The 25,457-nt window shown below is 51.0% G+C and overlaps 9 protein-coding genes across 9 annotated transcripts; 4 read left to right on the forward strand and 5 right to left on the reverse strand.

Annotated features, from left to right (window-relative positions):
• Window positions 1-90: 90 nt before the first annotated feature.
• JCM6883_007034 (5'-AMP-activated protein kinase catalytic subunit alpha) lies at window positions 91-3,272 on the forward strand (the record flags this gene model as incomplete). The annotated part of the gene is made up of 11 exons (XM_076629532.1): window positions 91-171; window positions 253-268; window positions 377-412; window positions 504-645; window positions 714-905; window positions 970-1,101; window positions 1,167-1,285; window positions 1,358-1,882; window positions 1,956-2,008; window positions 2,075-2,683; window positions 2,751-3,272. The coding sequence occupies 11 exons, from the start codon at window positions 91-93 to the stop codon at window positions 3,270-3,272; spliced, it is 2,427 nt and encodes an 808-aa protein (XP_076490654.1).
• Window positions 3,273-3,777: 505 nt separating this feature from the next.
• JCM6883_007035 (YciI family protein) lies at window positions 3,778-4,431 on the reverse strand (the record flags this gene model as incomplete). The annotated part of the gene is made up of 5 exons (XM_076629533.1): window positions 3,778-3,813; window positions 3,879-3,898; window positions 3,982-4,107; window positions 4,179-4,240; window positions 4,322-4,431. The coding sequence occupies 5 exons, from the start codon at window positions 4,429-4,431 to the stop codon at window positions 3,778-3,780; spliced, it is 354 nt and encodes a 117-aa protein (XP_076490655.1).
• Window positions 4,432-4,960: 529 nt separating this feature from the next.
• Window positions 4,961-5,732, reverse strand: VPS25 (ESCRT-II subunit protein VPS25; the record flags this gene model as incomplete). The annotated part of the gene is made up of 2 exons (XM_076629534.1): window positions 4,961-5,082; window positions 5,153-5,732. The coding sequence occupies 2 exons, from the start codon at window positions 5,730-5,732 to the stop codon at window positions 4,961-4,963; spliced, it is 702 nt and encodes a 233-aa protein (XP_076490656.1).
• A 186-nt stretch (window positions 5,733-5,918) lies between these two features.
• Window positions 5,919-7,645, forward strand: NPA3 (GTPase NPA3; the record flags this gene model as incomplete). Its single annotated transcript, XM_076629535.1, has 6 exons — window positions 5,919-6,202; window positions 6,310-6,414; window positions 6,473-6,869; window positions 6,949-7,071; window positions 7,171-7,375; window positions 7,506-7,645. 6 exons carry the CDS (start codon window positions 5,919-5,921, stop codon window positions 7,643-7,645), a joined length of 1,254 nt encoding a protein of 417 aa, XP_076490657.1.
• A 221-nt stretch (window positions 7,646-7,866) lies between these two features.
• On the reverse strand, window positions 7,867-9,683 carry ARH1 (NADPH-adrenodoxin reductase; the record flags this gene model as incomplete). Its single annotated transcript, XM_076629536.1, has 3 exons — window positions 7,867-8,169; window positions 8,238-9,323; window positions 9,396-9,683. 3 exons carry the CDS (start codon window positions 9,681-9,683, stop codon window positions 7,867-7,869), a joined length of 1,677 nt encoding a protein of 558 aa, XP_076490658.1.
• A 614-nt stretch (window positions 9,684-10,297) lies between these two features.
• JCM6883_007039 (uncharacterized protein) lies at window positions 10,298-13,107 on the reverse strand (the record flags this gene model as incomplete). Its single annotated transcript, XM_076629537.1, has 10 exons — window positions 10,298-10,443; window positions 10,516-10,737; window positions 10,804-10,885; window positions 10,963-11,187; window positions 11,266-11,472; window positions 11,528-11,789; window positions 11,865-12,154; window positions 12,215-12,325; window positions 12,394-12,840; window positions 12,910-13,107. 10 exons carry the CDS (start codon window positions 13,105-13,107, stop codon window positions 10,298-10,300), a joined length of 2,190 nt encoding a protein of 729 aa, XP_076490659.1.
• Window positions 13,108-13,917: 810 nt separating this feature from the next.
• AGC1 (citrin) lies at window positions 13,918-16,811 on the forward strand (the record flags this gene model as incomplete). Its single annotated transcript, XM_076629538.1, has 14 exons — window positions 13,918-13,930; window positions 13,996-14,152; window positions 14,221-14,401; window positions 14,467-14,636; window positions 14,705-14,933; window positions 14,995-15,297; window positions 15,362-15,439; window positions 15,507-15,638; window positions 15,700-15,834; window positions 15,894-16,084; window positions 16,154-16,362; window positions 16,428-16,504; window positions 16,575-16,698; window positions 16,771-16,811. 14 exons carry the CDS (start codon window positions 13,918-13,920, stop codon window positions 16,809-16,811), a joined length of 2,040 nt encoding a protein of 679 aa, XP_076490660.1.
• A 416-nt stretch (window positions 16,812-17,227) lies between these two features.
• Window positions 17,228-21,403, reverse strand: JCM6883_007041 (uncharacterized protein; the record flags this gene model as incomplete). The annotated part of the gene is made up of 8 exons (XM_076629539.1): window positions 17,228-17,928; window positions 17,995-18,076; window positions 18,142-18,369; window positions 18,439-18,618; window positions 18,680-18,918; window positions 18,982-19,119; window positions 19,181-19,415; window positions 19,481-21,403. 8 exons carry the CDS (start codon window positions 21,401-21,403, stop codon window positions 17,228-17,230), a joined length of 3,726 nt encoding a protein of 1,241 aa, XP_076490661.1.
• A 2,147-nt stretch (window positions 21,404-23,550) lies between these two features.
• On the forward strand, window positions 23,551-25,438 carry TRM5 (tRNA (guanine) methyltransferase; the record flags this gene model as incomplete). Its single annotated transcript, XM_076629540.1, has 9 exons — window positions 23,551-23,711; window positions 23,776-23,864; window positions 23,926-24,021; window positions 24,081-24,158; window positions 24,223-24,287; window positions 24,353-24,463; window positions 24,525-24,761; window positions 24,825-25,238; window positions 25,304-25,438. 9 exons carry the CDS (start codon window positions 23,551-23,553, stop codon window positions 25,436-25,438), a joined length of 1,386 nt encoding a protein of 461 aa, XP_076490662.1.
• Between the last annotated feature and the right edge of the window lie 19 nt (window positions 25,439-25,457).

A 25,457-nucleotide genomic window follows, 5' to 3' on the forward strand; every position in this document is an offset into this window, starting at 1 on the left:
CCGAATCTCTTCTCCCTCTTTCGCTCTTCCTCCCCACGCCCTTCGCCCCAAGTCCGATTCATCATTGGACGATTCTAGATTCATAGGGAGATGGGTACACATCGAACAGAAGGTCACAGAGCACCTCTCCCAACTCCCGGTCAATCTACGAAACGACCAACCGTCATCGGAGTTCGTCCTATTGTATCTCTTAATCTCTCTCCCTCACTGTGCGTTTGGCTGACCTGGAATGCGTGGGGTGTGGTTGGATAGGAATATGAGATCATTTGTAAGTCAATCAGGACCTCAGAGAGAGACGATGATGAGCGAAACGAGTTTCCATCCTCTCGCTCAGTTCCGCTCGTTTCGAAACTGACCTCGGATCATCGTGTTGCAGCTACACTCGGTACTGGTTCATTCGGAAAAGTTAAACGTAAGTCTCCCTCACTCATTCTCTTCATTTCAACGCGAGTAGCTGATCTCCCCACCTCGCTCGAAAACCACGGAACAACACAATCCATCAGTCGCACGACATGTCAAGACGGGATTAAAAGTCGCGATGAAGTTCATTTCGAAGCGGAAGATCTCGACGGCGGAAATGAGTAATCGAGTACATCGAGAGATTCAATACTTGTCGTTATTGAGACATCCTCACATCATTAAACTGTGCGTCCTTCCTCCCTCCTCTCTCACTGCTACGACCGAAGTTGACGAGTAATGTGATGGTGTTGTAGCTACGATGTAATTTCGTCGCCCTCGGATATCGTGATGGTGATTGAATACCTTTCGGGAGAACTGTTCGATTACATTGTCAAACGAGGGAAAATGCCAGAGGACGAAGCGAGGAGGTTCTTCCAACAAATCATGAGCGCGTTAGACTATTGTCACAGTCACAACATCGTTCATCGCGATTTGAAACCGGAAAAGTAAGTCTCATTCCGCGTTGAGAATCAGGAAACTACTGATTGTAGACGCGGGGATGGATTGCAGTTTGTTACTCGATGAGAATCTGAACGTCAAGATTGCGGATTTCGGATTGTCAAACATTATGAGGGATGGAGATTTCCTCAAGACGTCTTGCGGTTCTCCGAATTACGCTGCTCCCGAAGTCATTTCTGGAAAGTGAGTCAACCGATCATCATCAGCATCCCAAAGGTGTGAGATACTGATGAGACTCGGTCCCACAGGTTATACGCAGGTCCGGAAATCGATATTTGGTCTTGCGGAGTTATCCTCTTCGTCATGTTGTGCGGAAGATTACCTTTCGACGATGATCACATTCCTTTATTGTTCAAGAAGATTAACGGCGAGTCTTTACTCAATCTCTTCTCGACGAACTCTCAAAAAACTGACTGAACAATTCTCTTTTCTCTCGCAGGTGGTATTTTTTCATTACCTCCCTTCCTCTCGGCCGAAGCTCGATCACTCTTGACGAAAATGCTCACCGTCGATTCCAACAAACGTATCAAACTTCACGAAATCCGTCAACTCCCCTGGTTCCAAAAAGATCTCCCATCATACCTATTCCCTCCCACTCATTTCTCCACCGACGACTCTGACGGGAACCCACATCATCGTAGTGGAGAATCCGGAGGTCAAACGGACGACGGAGGTAGTCGTACTCCATCTTCCGAAGGGGATATGGATTCCCTCAGTCCTTCCGCGGTCAAAGCTGCTGCCGAAACTTATCATATCGAAGGAGGAGGACCTGAACATGAAGGGAGGAGGAGGGAATGGGTCGAAGGGTTGGGAGTCGTGGATCAGGAGATTGTCGATGATTTGTGTGGAAAGATTAAAGAGTTGAGTTCGGATGAGGTGTGGATGAAATTGAAGGAAGGTGGTGATAGGGAATTGAGGATCGCGTATCAGTTGTGTAGGGATAATAAAAGGATGATGGAAGGTTGTGAGTCACGCTCCACTCGCTCTTCTCTACTTCTCTCAGCCGCTGATACTGAATTTAACTTCATTTCATTCAGCGCATTACGACGATGCCGAAGCGATTCAATCTTTCTACGCTCCACCAGGCGATGTGAGTATTCTATCCCCGCCCCCTCTCCTCGCTTGTTCATTTCACTGACTCGTGGTTTTCTCGCAGCCCACTGCTCGCAAGCCAACTCTCCGCAAGAAACCTCAACACCGAGATACGGAAGATGACAAGCCGAGCTCCTCTACCGCATCCTCCGAAGTTCGACTCGCCGCGGGTCGACCCAACACGATTCGAGTTCTCGAATCATCCCTCCGTCACCCTACTTCCGACGACAACTCCTTGCATCCTTCACGACCTCGTCCTCTCCTCCAACGGTTCAACTCCCCCTTGAAGAACATTGCTCAACCCTTGACTCCTACCGAAGGATCTTCTTCCGCTCAGACTTCACAAGCTCCAACTCCACCTTCGGCGAGTACGACGGCGAAAAGGTTGAGACAGAGATGGCATTTCGGAATCAGGAGTCGGAGTGAACCGATGGAAGTCATGTTGGAGATTTATCGAACTTTGAAAACGCTCAAAATGGAATGGAAGGCGAAACCTCGTGATGCAGTTGATGGGATTCTGGGGGAAGAAGGGGAGGAGGGATCGAAGGAGAGGGAGAGGGAGAGAGGGGAAGAGACGGAGAAACAGAGGAGACGGAGAGAAGAGGAGGAGAGGATCAAGAAAGCTCAGGAGTTGTATTTCGTCGAGACTAGGTGTAGGATGGACGATGTCATGGTGAGTTTACACACTCTCTCTCTCTTTCGTGTCGTTACCGTCTGCTGATGTCTTCTAACGCACGCAGGTTCGAATGGACTTGCAACTGTATCGAATCGATGATCAAAACTATCTCGTCGATTTCCGAAATCTCGGTTATCGACCCATCAAACCCGAAGGAGCTTCCCACTCCGGTCCCTCTTCGAACGTTTCCTCTTCGCTCCCTACTCCCCTCAGCGGTCCAAATTCCGTCGATCCTTCTCCCCTCGTCACTCCTCAACTAGGTCATCAACCCGAATCCGTCTTCACTCCCGCCTCTACTTCTCTCCCTCGTTCGCCTCCTACTCCAAACACAGCCGACGAGTTACGATCGAGGAAACCTGATTTACTCGGACATCGAAGAGCTGGAGATACCTCAACTTCGACCGCAGGAGGAACGGGAGGAGGGAGTCAACTCTCAACTTCTCAACATCCGAAACGAGGTGGAGGAGCAACTGAAGTTTCGAGTCCTTACTTGTTCTTGGAGTGCGCAGTGAGACTCATCGTCGAATTGGCGAGTCCTGCAGGTGCTTCAGATCCTCCCCCTCCTTCAGCTAATCAGGCTTCCTAGTCCTTTCTCGCTTTCTCTCTCTCTGACCCTCTCGTACCTTTCGATACCCCGGTTCCCTCTCTCTGCACTTGATGTCGACTCTACTTTACATTGCCATTTATCACTGCTTGTTACCCTTTTTGCCCTCTTCCTCCCTGCACATTTCCCTGTATTCTGTACTTTCTCGCTGCTCGGATTCCTCCTTCTGTGTATTTGTCTACTGTCTACTGAATCAAGAATGAACACCTCTGAACACCCTAGCTGTGGTGCTCTCGATGCAGCACGTCTTCTAGCGAGCGATGGATAGCTTCCGAGCTCGAGCGGACTAGCTCTATCCCACCTCACGAGCTCTGCTGCGATCCTCTCGTCCAACACAGAGTCTCTTGATAGGGCCTGATCCATGCTGAGCATGTTATAAGGTAACTGGTGTCGAGCGCTTCTCTCGGTCAAGACTCGACTTCTCCAGCTCGAGGCGAACTTTTTTCTTTCGTTCAAACGGCAACCTTTTCGTATTCGCATACTCTTTCTAGTGCTTTGCTACAGCGACAGGCGTAATGGTGGCCTGTGTGGGAATAGGAAACCAGTTAGTTCTCGTTTATCTTTCGCTAAAGCTCAAAATTCCCTCACCTTTTCGATATCCCACGCACCTTTTCATCGCGGGCAACCGGTCACAGAAGTCACTCATCAGCTCTTCATGACCAGCTCGTCGTGGATGGAGAGAAAGACTCACCTCCAGTCGTATAAATATCTTTCGACAATCTCTCTTTCGCTTTCTCCGAAGTCTCTTCCCTAAGTAAGAACCAACTCCCCGTCATTTTCGATCGAGTATCGTCTGAGAAAGTCGCTCCTGCTTTAACTACACACCACACGCATCCTCCGCATTGAATCAGCCCAAGAACCGACTTGGGAGAGGACGGGAAGACGTACTAATCCACCCGTTCTCGTGTCCAATCGCAGCGTCTTTGAGGTGCTGAGGTCTGACGGACATCCTGTACACCCGGCCAAGTTACCTATCAGTTCCCGCGAGAGCGGGAGAGGGGGAAACAGATCAAGGGAGAAGACGAGCGCACCTCTTACTATCCGGCAAGTCGGGGACGACACAAAGGAACGTAGGGAACTCTTCGATTGGTTTCAAAGGCTTTTCGGACCAGACGCATTCGGTTTGAGACGAGGAAGACATGGTGCGGTTGGTGATGAAGGAAAAGTGGGGGAGAGAACTAGGAGCGGAGCGGAGAGGAGAGGGGACGACGATAGAACGGAGAGAAGGGAGCAACCGGGGGAGCATATAAGAGAGAGCGCGAGTGAGGAGAGAAAGAAAGGAGGAAACGGATCAGAGAAACCGCGGGCCGTCGACGTCGGGCAATTCATTCGCAACGGTTTTCGGACGGTGAGAGGAGACTTGCAAATAGAGAGACAAACAATGAAGAGAGTCTAGGGAGAAAGATGTGTGATATAATACATTGGTTTTCGATAAAAACGACAACAATTCTTGCGAAACTACTAAACTGATAAATGCTCGGATGACGACGACCTGATAGCTGGACATGATAGAGGTGGAAAAGAAGATCGTTGCGGGATGTGGGAGCAGGGTGGAAGGTGGGGTAGCAGAAGAGAACAGGCGAGAAACGAGATGAAGGAACCTTCGAAAGCTCGAATCCCGCGATCAGACTTTCCTCCAACCCCTCGACGATTCCCCATAGCTCGTTCGTCTATACGAACTTGACACCGTCCCCATCCTCCCCTAAGGTCCCTCTCAAAACTTGACATTTCCCCTGCCTCTGTAAAATCTCCAAAACTTTCCTCAACAATCCTTCCGGTAATCGATAAAAATCTGCACTCAAGGCCACATTCCACTATCAATCTTCTGTCTCGACGAGTAGTGAGGAACAGGAACTGCGTACCCAGAGAATCATCGGATTCGATCAATTCATAAAACGTTAAAATCGATCCAATTTGACCCGTTTCTTTAATCCATCCATAAATTGTTTCAGCCCATTCTGAAGGAGTTTTCCAATACACATAACACGCCTCACTTTCCGTCGCTCCTCCTCCCTTCGTCCCTCCCGTCCCTGTTGTCCATGATTTGAGAAACTCCACCTGGGGAGGATTCGTCGACCCCGCCATAAACTTCAATACCTCGAGTACATTCTCCCTATTGAGACTCCTCCCGATCTTTTCATTACTCCATAACTCGTTCTCATTGATAGCCGTTTCAGAGAGGTAGAGGAGAGAAGTTTTGGTATGTCGACAATGAGAGAGGATTAAACGGATCCATTGCGAACGTTGATGAGACCATACGGAGAGGTTCGGTTGACGAGTGAAGAAGGGAGGGAAGGAATAGAGAGAGGGGAAGAGATAGGATGTCGTAGGGGAGAGGTGTCGAGTGAGAGTTAGGCGAGGAGTCGAGGTGGGTTTCGAATTCGAGGTGTTTGAGGGAGCGGGTAGCTGGGAGGAGACAGCAGAGGTTGATGTAGACTCCATATAGTAAGGTGAGTGAATGGGAGGGGGAAAAAAAGGGGTTTGTTCAACGTCGTTGATGAGAAATCCAAGTTGGGTCTCTACCCTTCACAACGACTCTCAAAGACCCGACTAGCACCCTCAGGAGCAGCTCAACGAACCAGCTACAAGCTTCCACAGACTCAGCGTCCTCACCTCCGGTTGCCGAAGATGTCTTCCTCTCCCTCTTCTTCCTCGACTCCCGTTCCTCCTCCCTCCTCCTCCTTTGATGATCCCAAGGGCAAATCGAAAGCCTCTCCCCGTGCGACTTCCCTAATCGTGATCGGTATGGCCGGCAGCGGTAAAACGACCCTAATGCAACGAATCAATTCCTACCTTCATTCTCAACAAACTCCTCCTTATGTCGTCAATTTGGATCCGGCGGTTATGCAGTTACCGTTTGATTGTAATATCGATATTAGGGATACGGTAGATTATCAACAGGTGATGGAACAGTGAGCTATAAACCAACCGTTTCCCTCTCTCTCTTCTTTCTCCTTTTCTCGCAAGGAGAGTAAGCAAAGATGGGGAGAAACTGATGTGAGTGAACGAACGAGGACAGGTATAATTTGGGACCTAATGGTGGAATCATGACTGCCCTAAACCTCTTCACTACTAAATTCGACCAAGTTCTCTCCCTAATCGAAAACCGTTCAAATTCCGTCGAGTTCGTTCCCTCCCTTCCTCCTCTCTCCTCTCCCCTTGCTAACTCCTTCTACTTCTAGTTATGTCCTAATGGATACTCCCGGACAAATCGAAATCTTTACCTGGTCCGCTTCCGGTCAAATCATCACGGACGCTTTAGCCTCCTCTCTCCCCTCCGTAATCCTCTACGTCGTCGACACTCCGCGTACCGTCGCCCCCGCAACCTTCATGTCAAACATGCTCTACGCGTGTTCGATCCTCTACAAAACTCGACTCCCCTTCATCCTCTGTTTCAACAAGACGGATCTCGAATCGCACGAATTCGCATTGGAATGGATGAGGGATTTCGAGAAATTTCAGGAGAGTTTGATGGAGAGGAGAAGGACTCATGGAGAGGATGTAGATGGACCGGCTTATATGGATAGTTTGATGAATTCAATGAGTCTGGTTTTGGATGAATTTTATAAACATTTACGAGTAAGTTTCCCCTCTCTCTTCCCTCGCTCTTCCTACTTTCTGAAGTTGGGGGACTGATGAGGATTCGTGGGGGATATAGGCTGTGGGAGTCTCGGCAATGACAGGAGATGGCATGGAAGAACTTTTCGAGGCGGTCAGGGAAGCGAGGGAAGAATTCGAAACCGACTACAAACCTCAATTGGAGAAAGTCGTTCAAGAACGTGTACGTCCCCCCTTATCCCTATCCCTTCCTCTTCCTTCCTCCCTCCTTCTGTCTGTCCCGGTTGGTCGCTGATTCGGGGGACTGTGAGAGAAATGATAGGAGAAGAAAAAAGCGGCGGACAAGGATGAATCAATGAGTCGAATGTTGAATGATATGTCACTATCCTCTGCCTCATCGAAAGACAAGAAAGAAGGAAAGGAAGGGAAAGGGGTTGAGGTGAATCCGGCGTTGGAGAAGTATCTGGATCCGAATCAAGGAGAAGAAGAAGATGAGGACGATGATGAAGGAGAGATTATCGATGCTAGTACGTCCCATTACTTCCTCTCTGTCCTTCCTCTTTCCCCCGAGCTGTCCCTCGCTTGGACGCATGGAGGAGAGCAAAGAGGCTTGTGAAGAGAACGAGAACTGACTCGATTTCGTGATTGTTGATAAAGGTGCTAGAACGGGTTACTATGATTTACCGAGTACGAAACCTAAACGAGGTACGGTACCTTCACATTACGCTGGAGGAGGAGGAGGAGCAGGGACGACGACGGTCGAAGGAGAAGATGGAACGGTTTGGCCTGCTCCGTAGACTTCGAGTCTTTGAATTTCAGAATCTACATCCTTTTTCGACAAGAACCCAAATCGCTCTTGACGTGCTCCGACACGACTCGCATGGAGAGAGAGAGTGGGAGATGGAGAGCTGAAAGAAGGGCGAACAGGAGAGAAAAATGCGAAAGTTGCGAATAAGCAAAAAAGAAAACGAGATATACAGACTACAGTAATGCGAAACGAACGATTTCCCTCGAGACTCTATAGCACTTGCAACATCTCCTCGACGCTCGTAATCTTTTCCCTCAACTTCCCTTTCCCCCTCCCCCTCTCTTTCTCAACCCGATCAACTTTTTCCCATTCTTCCCAATTCACAACTTTCCTTCCTCCTCTCACTTGCTCAATCATCGTCTCGATATCTGCCTCACTAATTTCAGCCGAGGATGGGGAGGAGGAGAGGTCGGAAGCGATCAAGTCGGCGGTTGAGAAAGCGTTAAACATGGTAGTTGCGATAACTCCGTTCGGTCCTCGAGCTAACCAGCCTGAGGTATAGAGACCTGTCATCTGTCACTCTCGACGTCGAGTCAGTCTCGATACTAAGAAGGAGGAGAGAGGTAAGGGTTCGAACGCACGGGTTCACCGTTCTCGTCAACAACGCGACCGTTCTCGTTTCGGACGATTCCTTTCCTCTCGTCGAACGGTAAGCCTGGTAATCCGATCGATCGATATCCAACTGATTTGAAGACCATGTCGGTTTTTACTGTTTGAGTTTGTCCAGTCGGTCGAGCGACGCATTGCGAGGGATCGTCCGGATTCGAGGAAGAAGGAACTAGTTCATTGAGATCGTAAAGGATTTGTCCAACTTTTTGAGGAGGTTGCGTGAGCGATTCGAACGAGACAGTAGCAGGAGATGGTGATGTAGTAGTAGAGTCGAGAGGTAAGAGTTGTTTCGGAGATTTCAAGAATTCCAAACTCCAACTCTTCTCCGCCTCCTTCCTGGGTGTCTTACTTCCCTTCTCGAGTAAACCTAACGCCCTTTTCTTCGCTCGACCTTCCGTACCCAGTTTCCCAATCCATCCTTGCGCGTCTTCGAGCATGGATTCTTCGATCCCGTCGAATCCGACCCCGTCGAGGTTCATCATTTCCCTTAATTCTTTCGTAGTCGCCGCTAATTGCATCACTCCTCTTCTCCCCACTACCTCAACTCTCTTCACTCTACTCCTACTCAACTCCTCGAGAACATAATCCGGTACATCGAACTCTTTCAGTTCCTCTACCGGTTTAAGAAGAATCCTCGCTACATCCAACGCGACGTTTCCTTGTCCGACAATCGAAACATGTTCTATCTTCGAGAGATCGATGAGAGGGGAGAGGAGGGAGGAATGGTAAGGATGTCCATTGTACCAATTGACGAAACTTCTCGCCGATAAAACGTTGCTCAATTCGAACTCCCCCGGGATCGAGAGGGGTCTATCGAGGGATGCGCCGTAGGTGAGGAGAGTGGAGGAATAGTGGGAGAGGAGAGAGGAGAGGGGGAGTTGGATCGCGAGAGAAGAGGGGGATAGGTTGGGGACGATCGTCGAAGATGAGGAAGAGGAGGACGGTGAGGAGAAAGAGGTGGGGGAGGACAAAGAGGGGGATGTACCGCATACTTGGACGTTCCCGAAGTATCGAAACCGAGGATCTTTCGCAGTTTCTTCGAATTTGTGCTCGCAATTCTATTCGCAAAAGAACGAGAGTCTGACCCTTTCCTCCACGTTTTTCGTGAGAAGAGAGAGAGGGTGACTCACTTTTACTTCAGGATGATCCGGAGCGACTCCAAACCTCGCCAATCCAAACGGAGTCGGTAACAATTCAAACAAGTCAACTTTGAGTTGCTCAGATCCTGGTAATCCGAGCAATCTACCCGCTGCATAGAAGCCCGCTGGTCCGCCTCCGACGATCGCTATCCGATAGGGTTTCCCTCCTAGGTTGAGAGTCGAAGAGGAAGAGGCGGATCGGGTTGAAGTGGAGAAGGAGAGGAGAGGTTGAAGGCGAGAGGACGAGGCGAGCCGGGGTCGAGGTATCCGTGATAACATCGCTGAGCTTCACGTATCGGCTTGGTCGAGCGATAGGTAGGGAAGGAAGAGGGGAAAATGTTTCGCGCCTTGATCTAATCTCGTCACTTCACTTCGATCGACAAACGATCCGACCGTCTACACTGTTCAGGAGGGTCAAGATTATATGTAGCTATCGATCCGTATGAAGATCGCGCCAGAAACGGCGATTGCAACCTCGAGGATGGGTGACTTTCTGATAGTTTTGAAAGAGGTTTGAGATATCTCCTGGGACAAGGTGCGGCTTGTCGCCATTCGTCATCTGCGAGTAGGCTCTGATTGATGTACTGACGGGAGACCTCAAGCTGGCAACATACAGGCTCTGCTCTGATATCGAATCCATCGCCTCTGAAATCTTCACGGCTGCGATTGAGGGATCTAAAGATACAGATCGGCGCATGGAGTGGACGAATAATGATATTAGATAAATATAAGCACTACAAAAATCCACGAGCAGATCGCCCAAAAGGTAGAAGGAATATGTAGGTAAAACGGCGAAATAACGAAAGGTTGAGCCAAGGTGAGTAGTCTTCCATTCCCACCCATCTCCTGACAACGGCCAGCTAATCTATATATGTTCCTCTGCTCTCCTGATTCTAAGGTCGCGCCGTAGCCTGAGAAGTGACCGTCCTCCGAACCGTGATCGTCTCGAAAACGGTTTGAGCTACACCTCCTTCCAGGGTCGTCGTGATCGTTTGAGTCGATGGGAACGTCGTTACATAGACGACGTTCGTACGCGTAGCTACACATCCAACGAGCATCGTCGAGGTCAGTCTTGTTTCTCTCGATTACAAGCATAGTGAGATAGCTTTACTGGGAGGTCTCGTTTCCGAAACAGTCACGAACACTCCCGATCCAGCTCCTTGCGTCTCCGGTTGTAACAGCGTTACTACGGTAGATCCTGAGATTGTTTCGATCACGATCGAAGCTGAACGACTACGAGTACCACTTCCGATAACAGGGACAACGGTCGTCGCGCCCTCGCCGGTGACGATTGAAGAGTAGGTCGAGTAAGATGTTATAGTTGACTCAGAGCCTGGCAGGGATGATGTGAGCTGAACTCCCAACCCCTTCGTTTGAGGGATTGGTCATGCGTGCTCACCTGCTTCCGCTTGTTCGACACTCGAGTTCCGATTATTGTTCTTCGTCCCTAATCCTACTCCCAACCCAACTCCCAATCCAAGCTGTGAGAATCTCCAAGGATGGTCAGCCTCGCTTATCCGACCTTCTGCGGACAGACCATCAACGTGAAGGCTCTCACCGCTAGTAGCAACAACAGCACGATAACAACGATCCACACCGTCTTGAGGTACCAAGGAGTCTTCTTTGGTCCACTCGCTCCAGTTCTGAAACTACCCGCCGTGAGCGTAGGAGGTCCTGCAACGTTTCGGGCTGGGGTTGTTGAAGTACGAGTTGCGGTACCGGGCGCACTGCTCGTTCGTCCCCCTCCTCCCGAGAGGATGTCGGTATCGTATCCACCTGGTGGCTATCGACGAGGAGGGAGGAGAACAGACGAGGCTTTAGCGTTGAATGGGTTTGTCGAGGAGAGAGGAGGGGAACTCACGACTGTGTTGTGCCCGATAGCGGCAAACGGGTCAGACATACGCGTGTTCATCGTCCAGGGTCGTGTCGTAACGTTGTAGGAGCGGGAAAGTGAAGAAGTCGATGAAGAGAACCGAGACGAGGGATCAAAGCGTCGAACGGATCTTCTCTTCGAACAAACTCCGGAACCTTTCCTCGGACCAATCACGACGACGACGACATCCAAGCGCTACAATCAGTTCAAGTGTTACAACGAATGGGAGTCACGTGAAAGAAAGCTAAACATGTTGTGAATCGATTTGAAAACTATCTCTCCTTCGCATACTCGAAACTCCTCCGGATACTGACCCAGTTTCTACGCTCATATCGCCCGATAGAGTCTTGGCGCCGTTCATCATGGTCGGAAAGAGGGTCGTCAGGAGTCGGTCGGAAGAAGAAGTCTCAAGATTCGAGGACGAGTCTGCGGCGAAGGATGAACCGAACAACTTCTGGACGAGAATGGCGATCAGGAAGAGAGGGAACAGCGCCAGCCACAGTATGATGATCCTGAGGAGATGAAGAATCTGTAGTGCTCAGCGACGGCAAAGCCATGGCTCGTCTACGACTCTCCGATCGACTCACCATTTCTCCGCCTTTGATCTCTGCTCGTTCTTGTACGAGTAGTCTCCTCCCATCCTACTTGCAAACTTATCGAACGCCTTGTGAAGAGGAGTTGGTTTTGAAGGAGCTTCGCGAAGGATTTGAGCTTTCCAATCCGAGAGACCTCGAGTGCGATTCACGGTTCCGGCGGGCGTAGGGTTGTCGATCATGAGAGGGGTCGACTCGAATCTTGATACTGATATGCCAGGACGCCGAGCCGATACTGTAGAATCACGAGCGAGGAACGTCGAAGGAGTTTGAGAGGCATTAATCTGTCGAAACGAATCGAGTCAACAAGCTTCGAGCGACGGCGAGCAGACGGTCTCGCTCACCATTTGAGGGATCTGGAGAGTTTTCATGTTGTCGAGAAGCTTGGACAGGACCGTAAATGGATTCGTCACGACCCAGCGAGAGGCGTGAACGACATCCTTCTTCGTCAAATCCTGTACGACTCAACAAACTTAAGTCACCGGTCGCCTTCGACAGCGACTTGAGAGTTGGATGAGCTTACTGTGCAATCGAGACCTCGAGCGAGATAATCGTTAACTCCAACCGGTTCCTTCCGCTCTTCTCGAATCTCTCGCCTTTCCTCCCGTTCCCACCTCGCCTCGCTCTTGATATCCTTGCAGCGTCTCCTGAACTTCTTCAAGAGTCCTTCGACCTCGTCTTGTCTCCTCTGCACTTCAATCGAGAGAGCAGTCCCCGTCATACCGTCGATCGAAAATCGTTTCTCCCCGCAAGCTTTCCTGACTCGTTCTTCCGATTCCCACAGATTGAACAAGTCTGCGTCGAGCTTCTTTAGAGACGTTGCAGTGTCGACGAGGAGGTTACGAAGATCGAGGGCGAGAGTCGGGGTTTCGAGCGAATTGGGATGGATCACGACAAGGCGAGACGACAAGGCGAGGATGGAATTGTACGGCTTCTTGAGGCGTTCAAGTTGATCATTGACTTCTTGTGCCTGCAGTATGAACCACATTGTCAGCGTCGTGGGCAGGAAAGCGGATCATTTGCGAAACTTTGTGCTGACCTGTTCGTAACACGTCGCAGCGCATTCCTCAAGTGTCTGCTTGTTTGGAGCGTAGTCATCCTGTGAGTCTGACTCTTCGGAGCTGTCGCCAGAGGTCGTTCTTGACGGGGTCTCTCGCTTCTGAAGCGAATTGCGAGAACGAAGCGTCGAGGTCGAATGAGGACGTATGTCGTAGGAGACGGGGTTCTCTGTGTTCATCTTTGTGTAGTATCGACTCGACGAAGGAGGAAGTATGAAAGACAGAGCTAGAGCAACGTGGAGCGAGAACAGAGCGAAGCAGCTCAGGCCTTCACTGGCAAACGAGAACTGAGCGTTTCATCCGAGGACTTGCCGGCTGGCCCTCTCACCTCGACTTGACAGCGGGCATACTGCTGAACAGTGTATCAGCGCCAGAGTCCAGTAACATCGTTGTTGACTCAGAGCAGGCCGCGGCAGCAAAGTTGAGAAGGATTGAGACCGGGTTTTTGAGGAGAGTGTTCGCCTTGCTGCTCCATCCGGCGTACCCATTCGTGCAGCTCGACATCCACCTAGACGACAGAGGTAGAAGCCTTAGAAAGTCAAACCCCGCCGAGTTCATTTCCTCCCTCTCCTCCTCTCCACGTTTTTCGACCACTTTCTCCACGCCCAAACTTCATTCTTCCGACGTCTTCGCTTTCTCTCCGTTCGTTCAGTCGGTAGCTGCAGTCTTTCGTTATGTTGAATCGTGAGTCCATCTACTACACTCTGCTCTAGCCTCGACGAAAACAGGGTCAAATTCCGACTGCCGAAACATCGTCCGACACTTTCCGAATCCTCATTCAACTCGAGCCGGCTATACGGCACTACCTAAGAATGAACTAGGGAAGCTTCAGGTGGTCAGAATGAGCGGGAGGGAAGGGGAAGAGGCAATATTGGACCCGGTTACAAGAATGTTACATCAGAGGCCGAGTGGAGGGGTGTCTCGAGGGGAACCAGCTTAACGAGTGACGACTGGAAGCAGAGGAAGACGAAGCAGCTCGTACTGTAGCAATGGCACGGCATAGTCAGCTTTGAGGCGAGGAAAAGGTCAAAGCTAAATGAACATCTACTTTCTCGCTCGTTCTGCAGTCTATCCACTCGCTTGCGACGCACCACCACCTTCACCACAAGACTCTGCAGTCCCGACACCAACATCTATTCCAGCCGGTACAACATCGAGCGAGTTGGACAAATGGAGAAAAGATTTCCATCGTTATGCGACTCCCGACTCTATGGGCGGTGAACAGTGAGCTCTGCTTCTCTCTTCTGCCTGTGTAGCTCTGGACTCATTCCACTCGTACTCGCGCTCGCCAGCTACGTCAACGAAACGGATTTCGTGACGGCAATCGCTCCCGAACAAGATTTCGCTCACATCACACGACAGCAATACGGCGCTCTCTTCACCGTCGCAGATCGCAGAAAAGTTGGAAAGGTCTCATGGGAGGACTATGTCGCATTCCAAGGCTTACTGAAACAACCTGCCGCCGAATTCGACGTGAGCTTCAAGCTCAACTCGTTCTCGCTCGAATTGTCAGCTCACCTCTCGATTCGCATGACTAGATCGCCTTCCGCTACTTCGATACGGATGGAAATGGCGAGGTCTCGTTCGACGAGTTCAAGAAAGTCTTGACGTCGCTTCACGGACCCGATTCCCTTCCTTTCAACTTCGATTCGCCTTGGGTCACACTCTATCTCGGTAAAGGCAAAGCTGGTCACATCCTTGGGTTCAAGTGAGTCTCTCATTCGTCTCGCAAGTATCGTTACGAATGCGAATTGACAAGTCGTCGAACCTCAATAGCGAATTCACTCAATTAATGAAAGGACTTCAAGGTGAACGACTCCGACAGGCGTTCCACCATTTCGACAAGAACCAAGACGGGTACATTGAACCAGAAGATTTCCAGAAGATCATTCAAGATCTCGCTCGTCACAAATTGTCGCAATCCGTTTTAGAACTTTTACCTGAACTCGCAAAGTTCGGTCCCGGGGGAAAGATTACTTACTCTGAATGTGTCGCTTTCCATAACGTGAGTCTATCCCCTAGAACTCCAGTTCAATTCAGGAGCTAATCCTCTCGCTTTTGAACAGGTCATTCGCGATATGGACCTCGTCGAGAAAATCCTTCGGGAATCTTGCGCTCGTTCTCCCGATGGAAAGATTACAAAACGAGACTTTATCGATCACGCATCTCGTTCGATGCGATACGGTACTTTCTCGCCGATGGAAGTCTCGATCATCTTCCATTTCGCCGGACACGGAGGAAAAGATCGACTCGGTTTGAGGGACTTCAATGCTCTCTTGGATCCGAAGTGGGGTCCTCCCAGACTTCCGTCCGAGACGAAGGGTAAAGGGAGAGCGGCGAAAGGTGGCGCTCTGCATGAAATTGGAAAGGTGAGTACGAAGCGTGCAGAGTCATTCGTGTTCGAACGCTAACTCTGCTACTTTTACGCCACAGTCTGCGTACTATTTCTCGCTTGGAGGTCTTGCCGGAGCCTTGGGAGCCACAGCGGTTTACCCTATCGATTTAACTAAAGTGAGTCTGGGCTCATTTCCCGATGAATCAGCTAGACTTGAGGGACTAATGCTTTGACTTTCGACAGACTCGCATGCAGAATCAGCGATCAAAAGTCGTTGGAGAACTGTTATACAAGAACTCGATCGATTGCGTCAAAAAGGTTTACAAGAACGAGGGTTTCACGGGATTCTACCGAGGTCTTCCTCCACAACTTATCGTACGTTTTCCCTCACAATTGGTCAGTGCAGTCCAGCTGACGAGGACATGCTGTTCTTCAGGGTGTCGCTCCGGAAAAAGCGATCAAACTCACGGTGAACGATTTGGTTCGAGATTACGCGACCAACCCGGAAACCGGAAGAATCAAGCTCGGCTGGGAGTTGGCCGCTGGTGGGATCGCTGGAGGTTGTCAAGTCGTGAGTACTGTGTTGTTTGAACGTCTAGAATCGATTCTCACCTCGTTTTGTCCAAACAGGTTTTCACGAATCCCCTCGAGATCGTCAAGATTCGATTACAGATGCAAGGAGAGAACGCAAAGGTCGTCGGTAACCACGTTCGACAGGGAGCTCTGCATATCGTCAAACAACTCGGTTTGATCGGTCTCTACCGAGGTTCGATGGCCTGTTTGGCTCGTGACGTTCCTTTCTCTGCTATCTATTTCCCCGCGTGAGCTCTTCCTCCCTCTATATGCCTATCGCGACATCTTATTGACGCTTTCGTGTCTGTTCTGTACAGCCACGCACATCTGAAGAAGGACGTTTTCCACGATGGTCGAGATGGAAAAGTCCTTTCTTATGGAGAAGCTCTCGCCGCTGCTGCGATTGCCGGTATGCCCGCTGCGTACCTAACAACGCCGGCCGATGTCATCAAGACGCGGTTACAGACGGAAGCTCGAAAGGGAGAATCAACTTACAAGGGAGTCACCGACGCTTTCCGAAAGATCCGTAAGCCCTTTTCTCGTTCCTGGTCAACCGAAGGAGGCTGACAGTTCAATCCGATGTCTGAACAGTCGCGGAAGAAGGTCCTCGTGCGTTGTTCAAGGGTGGACCCGCTCGTGTTCTTCGAAGTTCGCCTCAGTTCGGTGTCGTGAGTTTTCTGCTGCACCTCTATCTTGCCCCGTGCCCCATGCTAACTGCCTCTCATTCCAATGGTGTAGACCCTTGTCGCTTACGAGAACCTCAAGAAGCACTTCCCCTTCCCCGACCCGCAAACGAGTCTCTCTGATCTCATCCCGCGAGAAGAGGATATCGCGAGAGTGCGCGCGAGGAACGCTCTGAAAGGTGAGAACCAATTCTCTCGCTTTCGTACTCTCGGTCCTTTGCAGACCGCTGACTCTACATATCCTCGCACAGTGTTGCTTGACGCATCGCCCGACTTTGGATCGAAACCGTGAAACTTAGAGGAGGAAATCGTTTAGACTACTCATTATTCTTTAGTTTACTTTATCTCTCACTCTCATTGTTACTATACGACGCTCAAAGATTCACCAATTCCTACGAGTAAGAGAGAAAGACCGAAGAGGATTCGTGTTTCGAGAGACCAAATTGCTAAGAGGAAAAACTGTAAGAGTGGCAAGAAACAAGGTAAGGTAAAGCTAAAGAGACGAGAATGCAAGCGTGTGCGTGTAAGAGCGAGAGAGAAAGAGGGAGAACAGCGTCTGTGAGAGTCGAGAGGGAGAGAGAGAGGGAGAAAATACATTGGATAAAAACGAGAGAACAAGGTATGGACAACGAAAGTCGAAAGTCGATTGCGAGACTCGAGCGAGGTATCAAGCAAAGAGGAATGGATATACAATGAAGGGAGAAGGAATTAGGAGATTGTACAATCTCCTTCGTTCTTGACTTGGTTGACTGGTTGACTATGAGCTCTCGAATGACTCTTCTTCTTGTCGAGTCGAGCGTTGAGAGCAGTCTGGACGACGACGTTGTTGCTCAGCTTGCGTCGGAGGGGTCCAGCGGTTGAAGAGTCGATCGTGGGAGAAGTGACTGGCGAAGCGAGGTCGTTGGCGCTGAGTTGAATCAAGCTCGAACCGCTGCCGTTCTCGTTTCGACGAGTCGCGACAGAGGTCGACGATCGATTGCGTCCGAGAATCCCTCCATAAGTTCGGGTGAGTGAGCTCGGTGGAGTGTGTTCAGGAGTTCGAGACTTGCTCGACGAGATCATGTTCGATAGATGTCGTTTCGCGCTGACCGCTCTGCCTGTCGTCGTCGTCGCCGAGATCGAAGTTGAGCTCGAGGGTAGGCATTGATCTGACGAAGTGGGTCTCGGTTTCGGGCGTCGAGATTTGCTGAAGCCGGGTAAATAGTCGGTGAAGGAGAACGAGCTCGGAGGGGGAGAGATCGATGAGATGGTTGCGGCGGGGTAGAGAGGGATCTTTGGTCCGAGAAGCTGAGCTCGGAGGTCGCAAGAAGGGGCGAATTCGGTACATCGTCGGTGAGAGATCAGTCCGCACTGAGAGCAAAGGACAGCGTGACGTTTCGTAGAGTCTCCGCAGAGTTTGCAGATTACCGCTAGAATTGAGAGAGCATTGTCAGTGACGGCTCGCTCGATCGTCAGGGGACGAGAGGGAGACTCACCTCTACTGAAGCTACTTCGGATCCAGTCGTGAGGTTTTGGAGTCTCTTCCGTTGCTTGAGCGGAAGACGAGAGAGCGGGGGACTGTCAAAGTACTCGCTCAGCGGCAGTCCTTGATGAGTAGGAGAAGAAAGAAGTTCGGAACTCACGCCCGATGTCCTGTTTGAATCCAGCGACTGTCGAGTTTGCGTCGAATCGCGGGTGAAGGGAGCGTGAGGAGCTTCGAGAGGCGAGAAGGAGTCAAAGCCGAGGGGCGAATCGTAACGATCGACGGCAATCGGTGAAACTGGTCGAGAAATGTCGAGAGATGGTCGAGCTTTCTGGTAGTCCCCCGAGACTCGACGCATGAAGGGTATAGAGTCTTGCGGTCGCAGATCCTATACAGTCGCTCAAATCGGTACTCAGTCAGAGCCCAGGCTTATTAGTAGACAGCTTGAGGGACGTACGGGAACGAAGTTTTGTAGAAGCCAAGGGTCCTCGAAGAGTTCGACCGCGGTTGGTCGTTCCTTCGGGTCCTTCTTGAAGCACCTCGCGAGGAATAAACTAAGCTCTTGCGAGCACGATTCGGGAATCGGTGGTCCTTCCTCGTCCTCGACGATTCGAAACATTGCGCTCATTGCGACGAGCTGTATCGACAACGACTCGATCAGTCTAGTATCAGGAATTGAGGGTGAAAGATGTGCTCACGTCTGCGTATGGAGGACGACCGTCAACGAGCTCGACGATTGTGCATCCGAGCGACCAGATGTCAGAAGCTGGAACGGCTCCTTGCAACGAGATGCATTCCGGGCTCATCCAGTTCGGAGTTCCTTGTACTTCTTTCGCGCCTCCGAATCCTTGAGTGTTCTTGATTGCGTGAAGGTTGAGCGAGACTCCGAAATCACTGAGCTTTGTGTTTCCAGTTTTCGTCGAGAGGATGTTCGCGGCTGAACGGGAAACATCGACGAGTTAGGAACGGTGAACAGCTCATCGGAAGAATAGAGACTCACCTTTGAGATCGCAATGCACGACGCCTTGTTCGTGCAAGTAAGCGAGTCCTTCGAGGATCTTGACGACGTAGCTAGCGACTAATCCTTCCGGTAATCGACCGAACTGCCGGAGCGTCGTTTGCAGCGAACCAGACTCAGCTGCGACAGATGCGTTTGATCAGTATCTCGATCGATGAAAGACTGACGAACCAGAACTAACCGTATTCGAGAATGATGTTGAGGTAGTTTTCGCTTCGGAGCAAACCTTGATACCTCACGATTGCAGGATGATTCAACCTCTGCAAGAGCGAGACTTCGTTTGAGAGTTGTTCAATCTCCGCTTCAGTCTTTCCTTCGAGTTGGATTCGTTTCACCGCGACGACTTGTCCCGTATTGAGATTGAGAGCTCGATAGACCGTCCCGAATTGTCCTTTTCCGATACATTCCCCGAGTTGCTAGCGAAGATGCATCGTTTGTGTCAGAAGATAGCGGGAGATAAAGAGAGTGCGAGAGAGCTCACATAGGTTAAAGTAGGTTTCCCTTTCTCCCTCAGGACCAATTTCGTCCTCGTCGCTTGATTTCCGCTCATCCTCCTACTGACCTTCCTCGCTTGCAAAGCTTCTCCCGTCGGATCAACCTCGGGGGAGTAGCTTTCATGTCTCGATCTCGCGGGCGGTGGGAGTCCTAATCCGATTCCTTCAGCAGACGAGTTAGGAGAGAGCGGTTGAGCGACATGAAGTTCCGAATTTGCGCGTTTGTGAGGTTTGCGAGAAGTTGCGAGGGAAGCTCGAGGAGAGGACGACGTTGCGATACCTTGTACGGCGGAGGGGAACGGGACTGGTTCAGCTGGACCTGACGAGTTCCTGGGAGAATCGACGAAATTGACTCGAGCTCCTCCTCCTCCGAGTGGTCGAACTCCCGTCCCAATGCTGAAGCCCGAGCCAGATTCGTCCCTTTCGGGTCGAGTCGCGTCGACAGAGCTACGAGGTTGAACAATCGAAGTCGTCGAAGAATGTAGAGCACGACGAGTTCTCGGGATGATCTGAACTTCGGAGTGTCGAGACGTCGGAGTAGACAGAGTTCTTTCGAGACTGTGACGTTTCGCCGAAGAACGTCGGGTAGGTGAGACTGAAGACTTTGCCGTGCTCGATCGTTTGACCGAGGGAGCTCTTCCTCCTAGTCGAGTCGGAATTCGAAGCGGTGATTCGTCCTCTTCGACGATCGCGAGAACGTCGACGGCTGATTCGGTTTGTCGACGATCAGTGATCGCATAGAAGTCAGACCTCCTGTTGCTCGTACTCGTAGCGAGGGGATCCTTTTCCGGAGTCGGAGGGTTGATACTCAAGCTGAGACTCGTATCGCTGCTTCTTCGAGAACTCCAGTCGGCGAATCTGCTCGATGGCGGCGAGAAATTGCTGAGTGACGACCCGACGTGGGAAGAGTCAGAGCTAGTCGAAGTCGAACTCGTGAGGGCAGGAGGTGGCGGAGGCGGAGGAGATGAAGGAGAGTGAGTGTTTCGAGCTCGGAGCAATCGACCTTTGAAGTCAATGTCGAGTGCGACGGAGGGAGACGGATGGAGAGATACGGTGTTTGAGCGTGGTAGAGGAGGAGGAGAGAGTGGGGTAGAAGGTGAGGCGACAATGAGAGAGTGAGAACTCGTCGAAGTCGAAATCGGAATAGGAGGAGGAGCTCGCTGAGGTCGAGGGGGAAGAATCGCTTCTCCCGAAGGAGAGTGGTCACGAGGAGTCGGAACTCGAGGGAACGGGAACGCGTCGAATTCGGAATCTGGGAATTGAGCGCTTGTCGGAGTTGGACTTGTCAGTTTCGCGAGAGCTTCCTCCCGATTCGCGTTGCGAGTCGCTTCGTCGATCTTTGGCGAGCTCGACATGTTGCGATCGATAGGAGGCGGAGTAACGATAGGGATATGAGGGAGAGGCGAAAACGAGTTTTGAGCCCGAGGAGTGAGAGGCGCAAATGAAGGTCCCATGTCTTTCCTCCATTTGATCATTGGACTTGTTGGTGATACTTGAGGACCTCTACCAATTTGTAGGTTTTCAGGTTCTTCTCGTGGCCATCGAGCCCATTCGTTTCCTCCTCCTCGTTCTCCTTCAACCTCCTCACACATGCCCAATTCTGGAGAGGACATCGCGAACAGTGAAGCTTTCGCTCGATAGTCCCTCATGAACGCACCCGAGTCCTCCTCGGTCGGATTCGGCTGTAGAACGGGATTCGAGATATCGCGAGTTGAGGTTCTCCTCGTTCGACCAACTGCGGGGAGTCGAGAGGATGGAGCAGAGAGTTGCAATCGACGAGTAGCGGCAGAGATGAGGGAGCTCCTGGCGGATTTCGAACGCTTGAGGGGCGGAACTTCGTTTTCATTTGACGCTTCTCCTGCTTTCGATTTCCCTTTCCCCTTTGTACCCACCAGACCGCCGAGTGTCATTCTCCGTTCCCTCACTGTGTCTGTACTGGTTGAAGCCGTCGAGGTGGGACTTGAGAACGAGATTGACGTGAGCCGCGAGAAAAGAGGGAAGGAAGGTGTCGAGGGAGAGGTAGGGATGGAACCGCTTGACCGAGGCTGGCGCGAGGAGGGAGGGGGAAAGTGCGAAGCAGAGGGGTTGTGCGGAAGCGGGAAAGGCGCAGTCATCGTAGCGGTCGCCATCGAAAAGCTTCAGCCGTTGAGGAATTGAATGCGAAGGAAGAGGACGAGGGGTCTTGCGAGAATGCGTTCGCGCTCGATTTGACCCCTAGTGATGAAAAGAGGCGAAGGAAGTGAAGGTGAGAGTTTGCTGGGAACTGTGCAGCGAAAGACCGAACTACCGAGGTCGAAACGAGGTCGAAAACTGCTCGAGTCGGGACTTCTAGTTTTTTTACGACTGACGTGAGTCTCGGCGGGAGTTGTAGATCCTGATTCAGGAGTACCCCGGTTCGAGCGAAAGGAGGGAGTGGTCAGCCTATCGACGGAAGAGGTGTTGAACTCGATGCGGTGCAGGACGAGAGGGAGAGAGAGGCTCACGAGAGAACAGGCTTCCGACTCTTGACACCGACAGCCAACTAGATCTCGATCTTCCGCAGTCTATTCAACCTCGGTGCGGTAGTCCCTGGAGTTGAAGAGCGGGCGAGAGATGTAGAAGTTGAAGGACGGGTCTTTGGGCTGTTCCTCCTCCCTCTAGTGTAATTGGACTAGCTCGTGGATGGTCGAATAGGTGATGGAAAGGTGCCCACTTTGTCTCTCCAGAGACACGACTTTGACGAGGGGAGCGTGCGACTAGAAGGAGAAGAAAATCGCGATCGATCCGTTCGCTCCCCGTCTTACCGAGCTTCTTCTTCTTCTTGCTGTTCAATTCCGCGTTTCCGAGATCTGTTATGGTGGTGAGGGAAGAGGAGGAGCGAGAGAGGTTGATTCGGGAAGGTTGGCGTGTTGAGACTTGGTCTGAACTCTAAGACGGTTTCGCTTGGTGCTTAATATTAAAAGACGTTCTGTCTTGACCGTGACAGGGCCTTTCTGCTTCGAAGTACTCTGTGCGCGAAGAGCAATGTCGAGTAGTACGCGCGAAGGGGCAGCGACGCCGGATGGTCAACAAAGCTTTCAAAAAGACTCCACAAATTCGTTGCTCTCGAAAGAGAGCTCTCCTGGGCAAATTCCTGCGAGAGACGGACTTGATCGAGACATAAAATTAACCTTGACTCGCTTCCGACGCCTGTCGGAATGATCGAACTACAACCAACCGGTAGCGCAGCTCAACTCTGTCTCCGACGAGATTCGGCGCAAGGTATCGACTCCCTTCCTTCGAGACCCACGCCCCCGGTGCATACTGCTGACAGGCCCGCATATACAGTGGAAGCTGACGCTCCTGATACGTTCGGGACGAAGAGGGAAGTAGAGTTGACGAGGCGAATGACGACCGGAATGAGGCAATAAAAGAAGAGAGGAATGTTCGGTTGACGAATGGCTGGGCTGTGAGCTCCCGGTTCTCGGAGAGCCTTCGTGACCGAAGTATAGAGTCGAGAAACAAGGTGCTATTTCACGCAAAGTTGCGGTCGGTCTACGAACCGGTGTCGAAACGAAAACCGACAACTGATCCGTCCTGATACATGTCCGTTTGAATCCGATCTGTAAAGTTGCAGTCGAGTAGTGTACAATCTATTCATCGCAACACAAGAAGAGTTCAAGGAGGTTAGCACTCCGAAAATCGACTTGAGGAGAAAAAAGTGATGATTTGCGTCGACGAGGAGGATCAGGGTTTTACACTAGGTGTCGGCAGTTCGAGGGTCGAGCGTACTCGCCCTTTGCTAGGCCAGGGATAACATACACGTTTTCGACCTCCGAAGAGAACCGAGAAACGTGTTGTCCATCATATCCAGAGGGGGAAACAGAGAAGTAGTTCGAGACTCACGAGTATGGCTGAGCAGAAGAGCTGTCGTTGTAGGTTGGCGTCGAATAGGCGGAAAACGTGAGTGAAGCAGAAGGAAGAAGAGAGAGAGAGTTTTTTTGAAGTTCTTCTTCTCCTCTCTGAGTGTCCGACCGCATACAGTCGTTGAATGCGACTTCGTCAATTACTTCAACCATACACTCGACTCTACACCAGAATGACCTCTTCGAATGCTTTACCTCAGCCTACGATCGAACCTCCCGTGAATCGAGGGATGGAACAACTAGACAGGTCGAAATTCACTCAAACTCTCAACTTGCTCGCGGCGAGGTTACCTGCTGCTCGAACGACTCAGTTTCTCAAGCAAGATGCTAAAGAGTGAGCTCACCTCTCGTCACTCGAGTGTCGTGTAGGAGAGCTTATCGACAGGTTGAATGAACAGTTTCGTGCTTCGGATGAGAGGAATCGGTGCAGTTACTCAGGATCCCTCTGGAGACTATCGACGAGTACTCCTACGGACAGGAGACAAAGGTGAGCATGACTCGAGCTTCCGTACTTGCAGAGGTCGAAGCTAATCCACGAAGTTTCGCAGCCCGATTTCCTCCAAAACTCGTCGAGGTGCTCAAACAGCACGAAGCAGAACTAGTAGAAGAATCGGTCTCGTTCGACTATGACTATTGGACATCAGGTATTTCGCCTCTGACCCTCTTCTTCGCAGTCTCAAGCTCATGAATCGCAAAATCGCAGACCAAGTTCTTCAAGCTATTCTCCCCGAAGACCTCTTGGACGAATCCCCTACAGCTTTCACCCAAGTCGGACACATTGGTGAGCTCTCATTACTGCTGCTCCGCTAACTCGTCATGCTGATCCTCCTCATTCTCGCTCGCAGCTCATCTCAACCTCCGCGATCAATACCTTCCTCACAAATTCCTCATCGGTCAAGTCATCCTTGATGTGAGCAAGTTCTCACACTCTTCAGCGTCTTGTATCTGGTACTCAGCGCTCGATGTGTCCGGCAGAAAAACAAGAGTCTTCGAACAGTCGTCAACAAACTCGACTCGATCGACAACGTCTACCGAAATTTCCAGATGGAAGTCCTCGCTGGTGAACCCGATTTCATAGTTGAGATGGTGCGTTTCATCCGTGTTGCTCGCTCATGTGAGGCTACTTGCTGATATCGCTCCATCGCAGTCTGAGCACGACTGTCGATTCAAGTTCGATTTCTCGAAAGTGTACTGGAACTCTCGACTCCAGACCGAGCATGCTCGACTCGTCGACTCGTTCGATCCTCAAGATGTAGTATGTGACGCATTTGCTGGTGTAGGACCATTCGCAATCCCAGCGGGAAAGAAAGGTTGTGGAGTCATGGCGAGCGATTTGAACCCGGCTAGTGCGGAAGCACTGACAGAGAACGCGAAACTCAACAAGGTAAGCTCTCAAAGTCGTTCAGGAACTTGCCCGGTGCTGAGCAGCTTCGTGAGCTCGCGGCAGGTCGAATCGACAGTGCGAACAGGAAACGAAGACGCGAGGAACTTCATTCGATCATCAGTACTCGCAGTATGGGAGACTCCTTTCCCTACCTACGTACCACCTCTCTCGAACAAAGAACGAAACCGACGGAATCGAGAAGCTCGAGGACTCGTTTCTTCCTCGACCGCTCCTACACCTCCGACCACCTCGGAACCTTCCGCTCCTCAGCCTCCTCGAAGACTCATCAATCATTTCGTCATGAACTTGCCGGCATCGGCGATCGAGTTCTTGGATGCTTATCGAGGACTCTACCGAGAATTGTATGAAAGGCACGGAGACGAGGCGAGGGAGGAGGTCAAGCGAGTTGGACTACCAATCGTGCATTGTTATTGCTTCACGAAAGACATCGAAGGCGCCGAGAAGGATATCTGCGAGGTGAGAATTCTCCCTCTCTCTTTCTCCTTGCGAATCGCTGATTTCGCTTTCGTCCTCGATCACAGCGAGCGACCCGAGCTCTCGGCTTCGAAGTGCACCCGCAGCTGTCGGACTACAACTTGAGATTCGTACGAGACGTTGCGCCGAAGAAGGAGATGTACTGTCTCGAGTTCAGACTGACAGACGAAATGATTCAATGAAATAACTACATTTCGATCA

Source organism: Sporobolomyces salmoneus, assembly GCF_050403485.1.
Source record: "Sporobolomyces salmoneus JCM6883 DNA, S_salmoneus_JCM6883_v1_ctg5, whole genome shotgun sequence".
NCBI lineage: Eukaryota > Fungi > Basidiomycota > Microbotryomycetes > Sporidiobolales > Sporidiobolaceae > Sporobolomyces > Sporobolomyces salmoneus.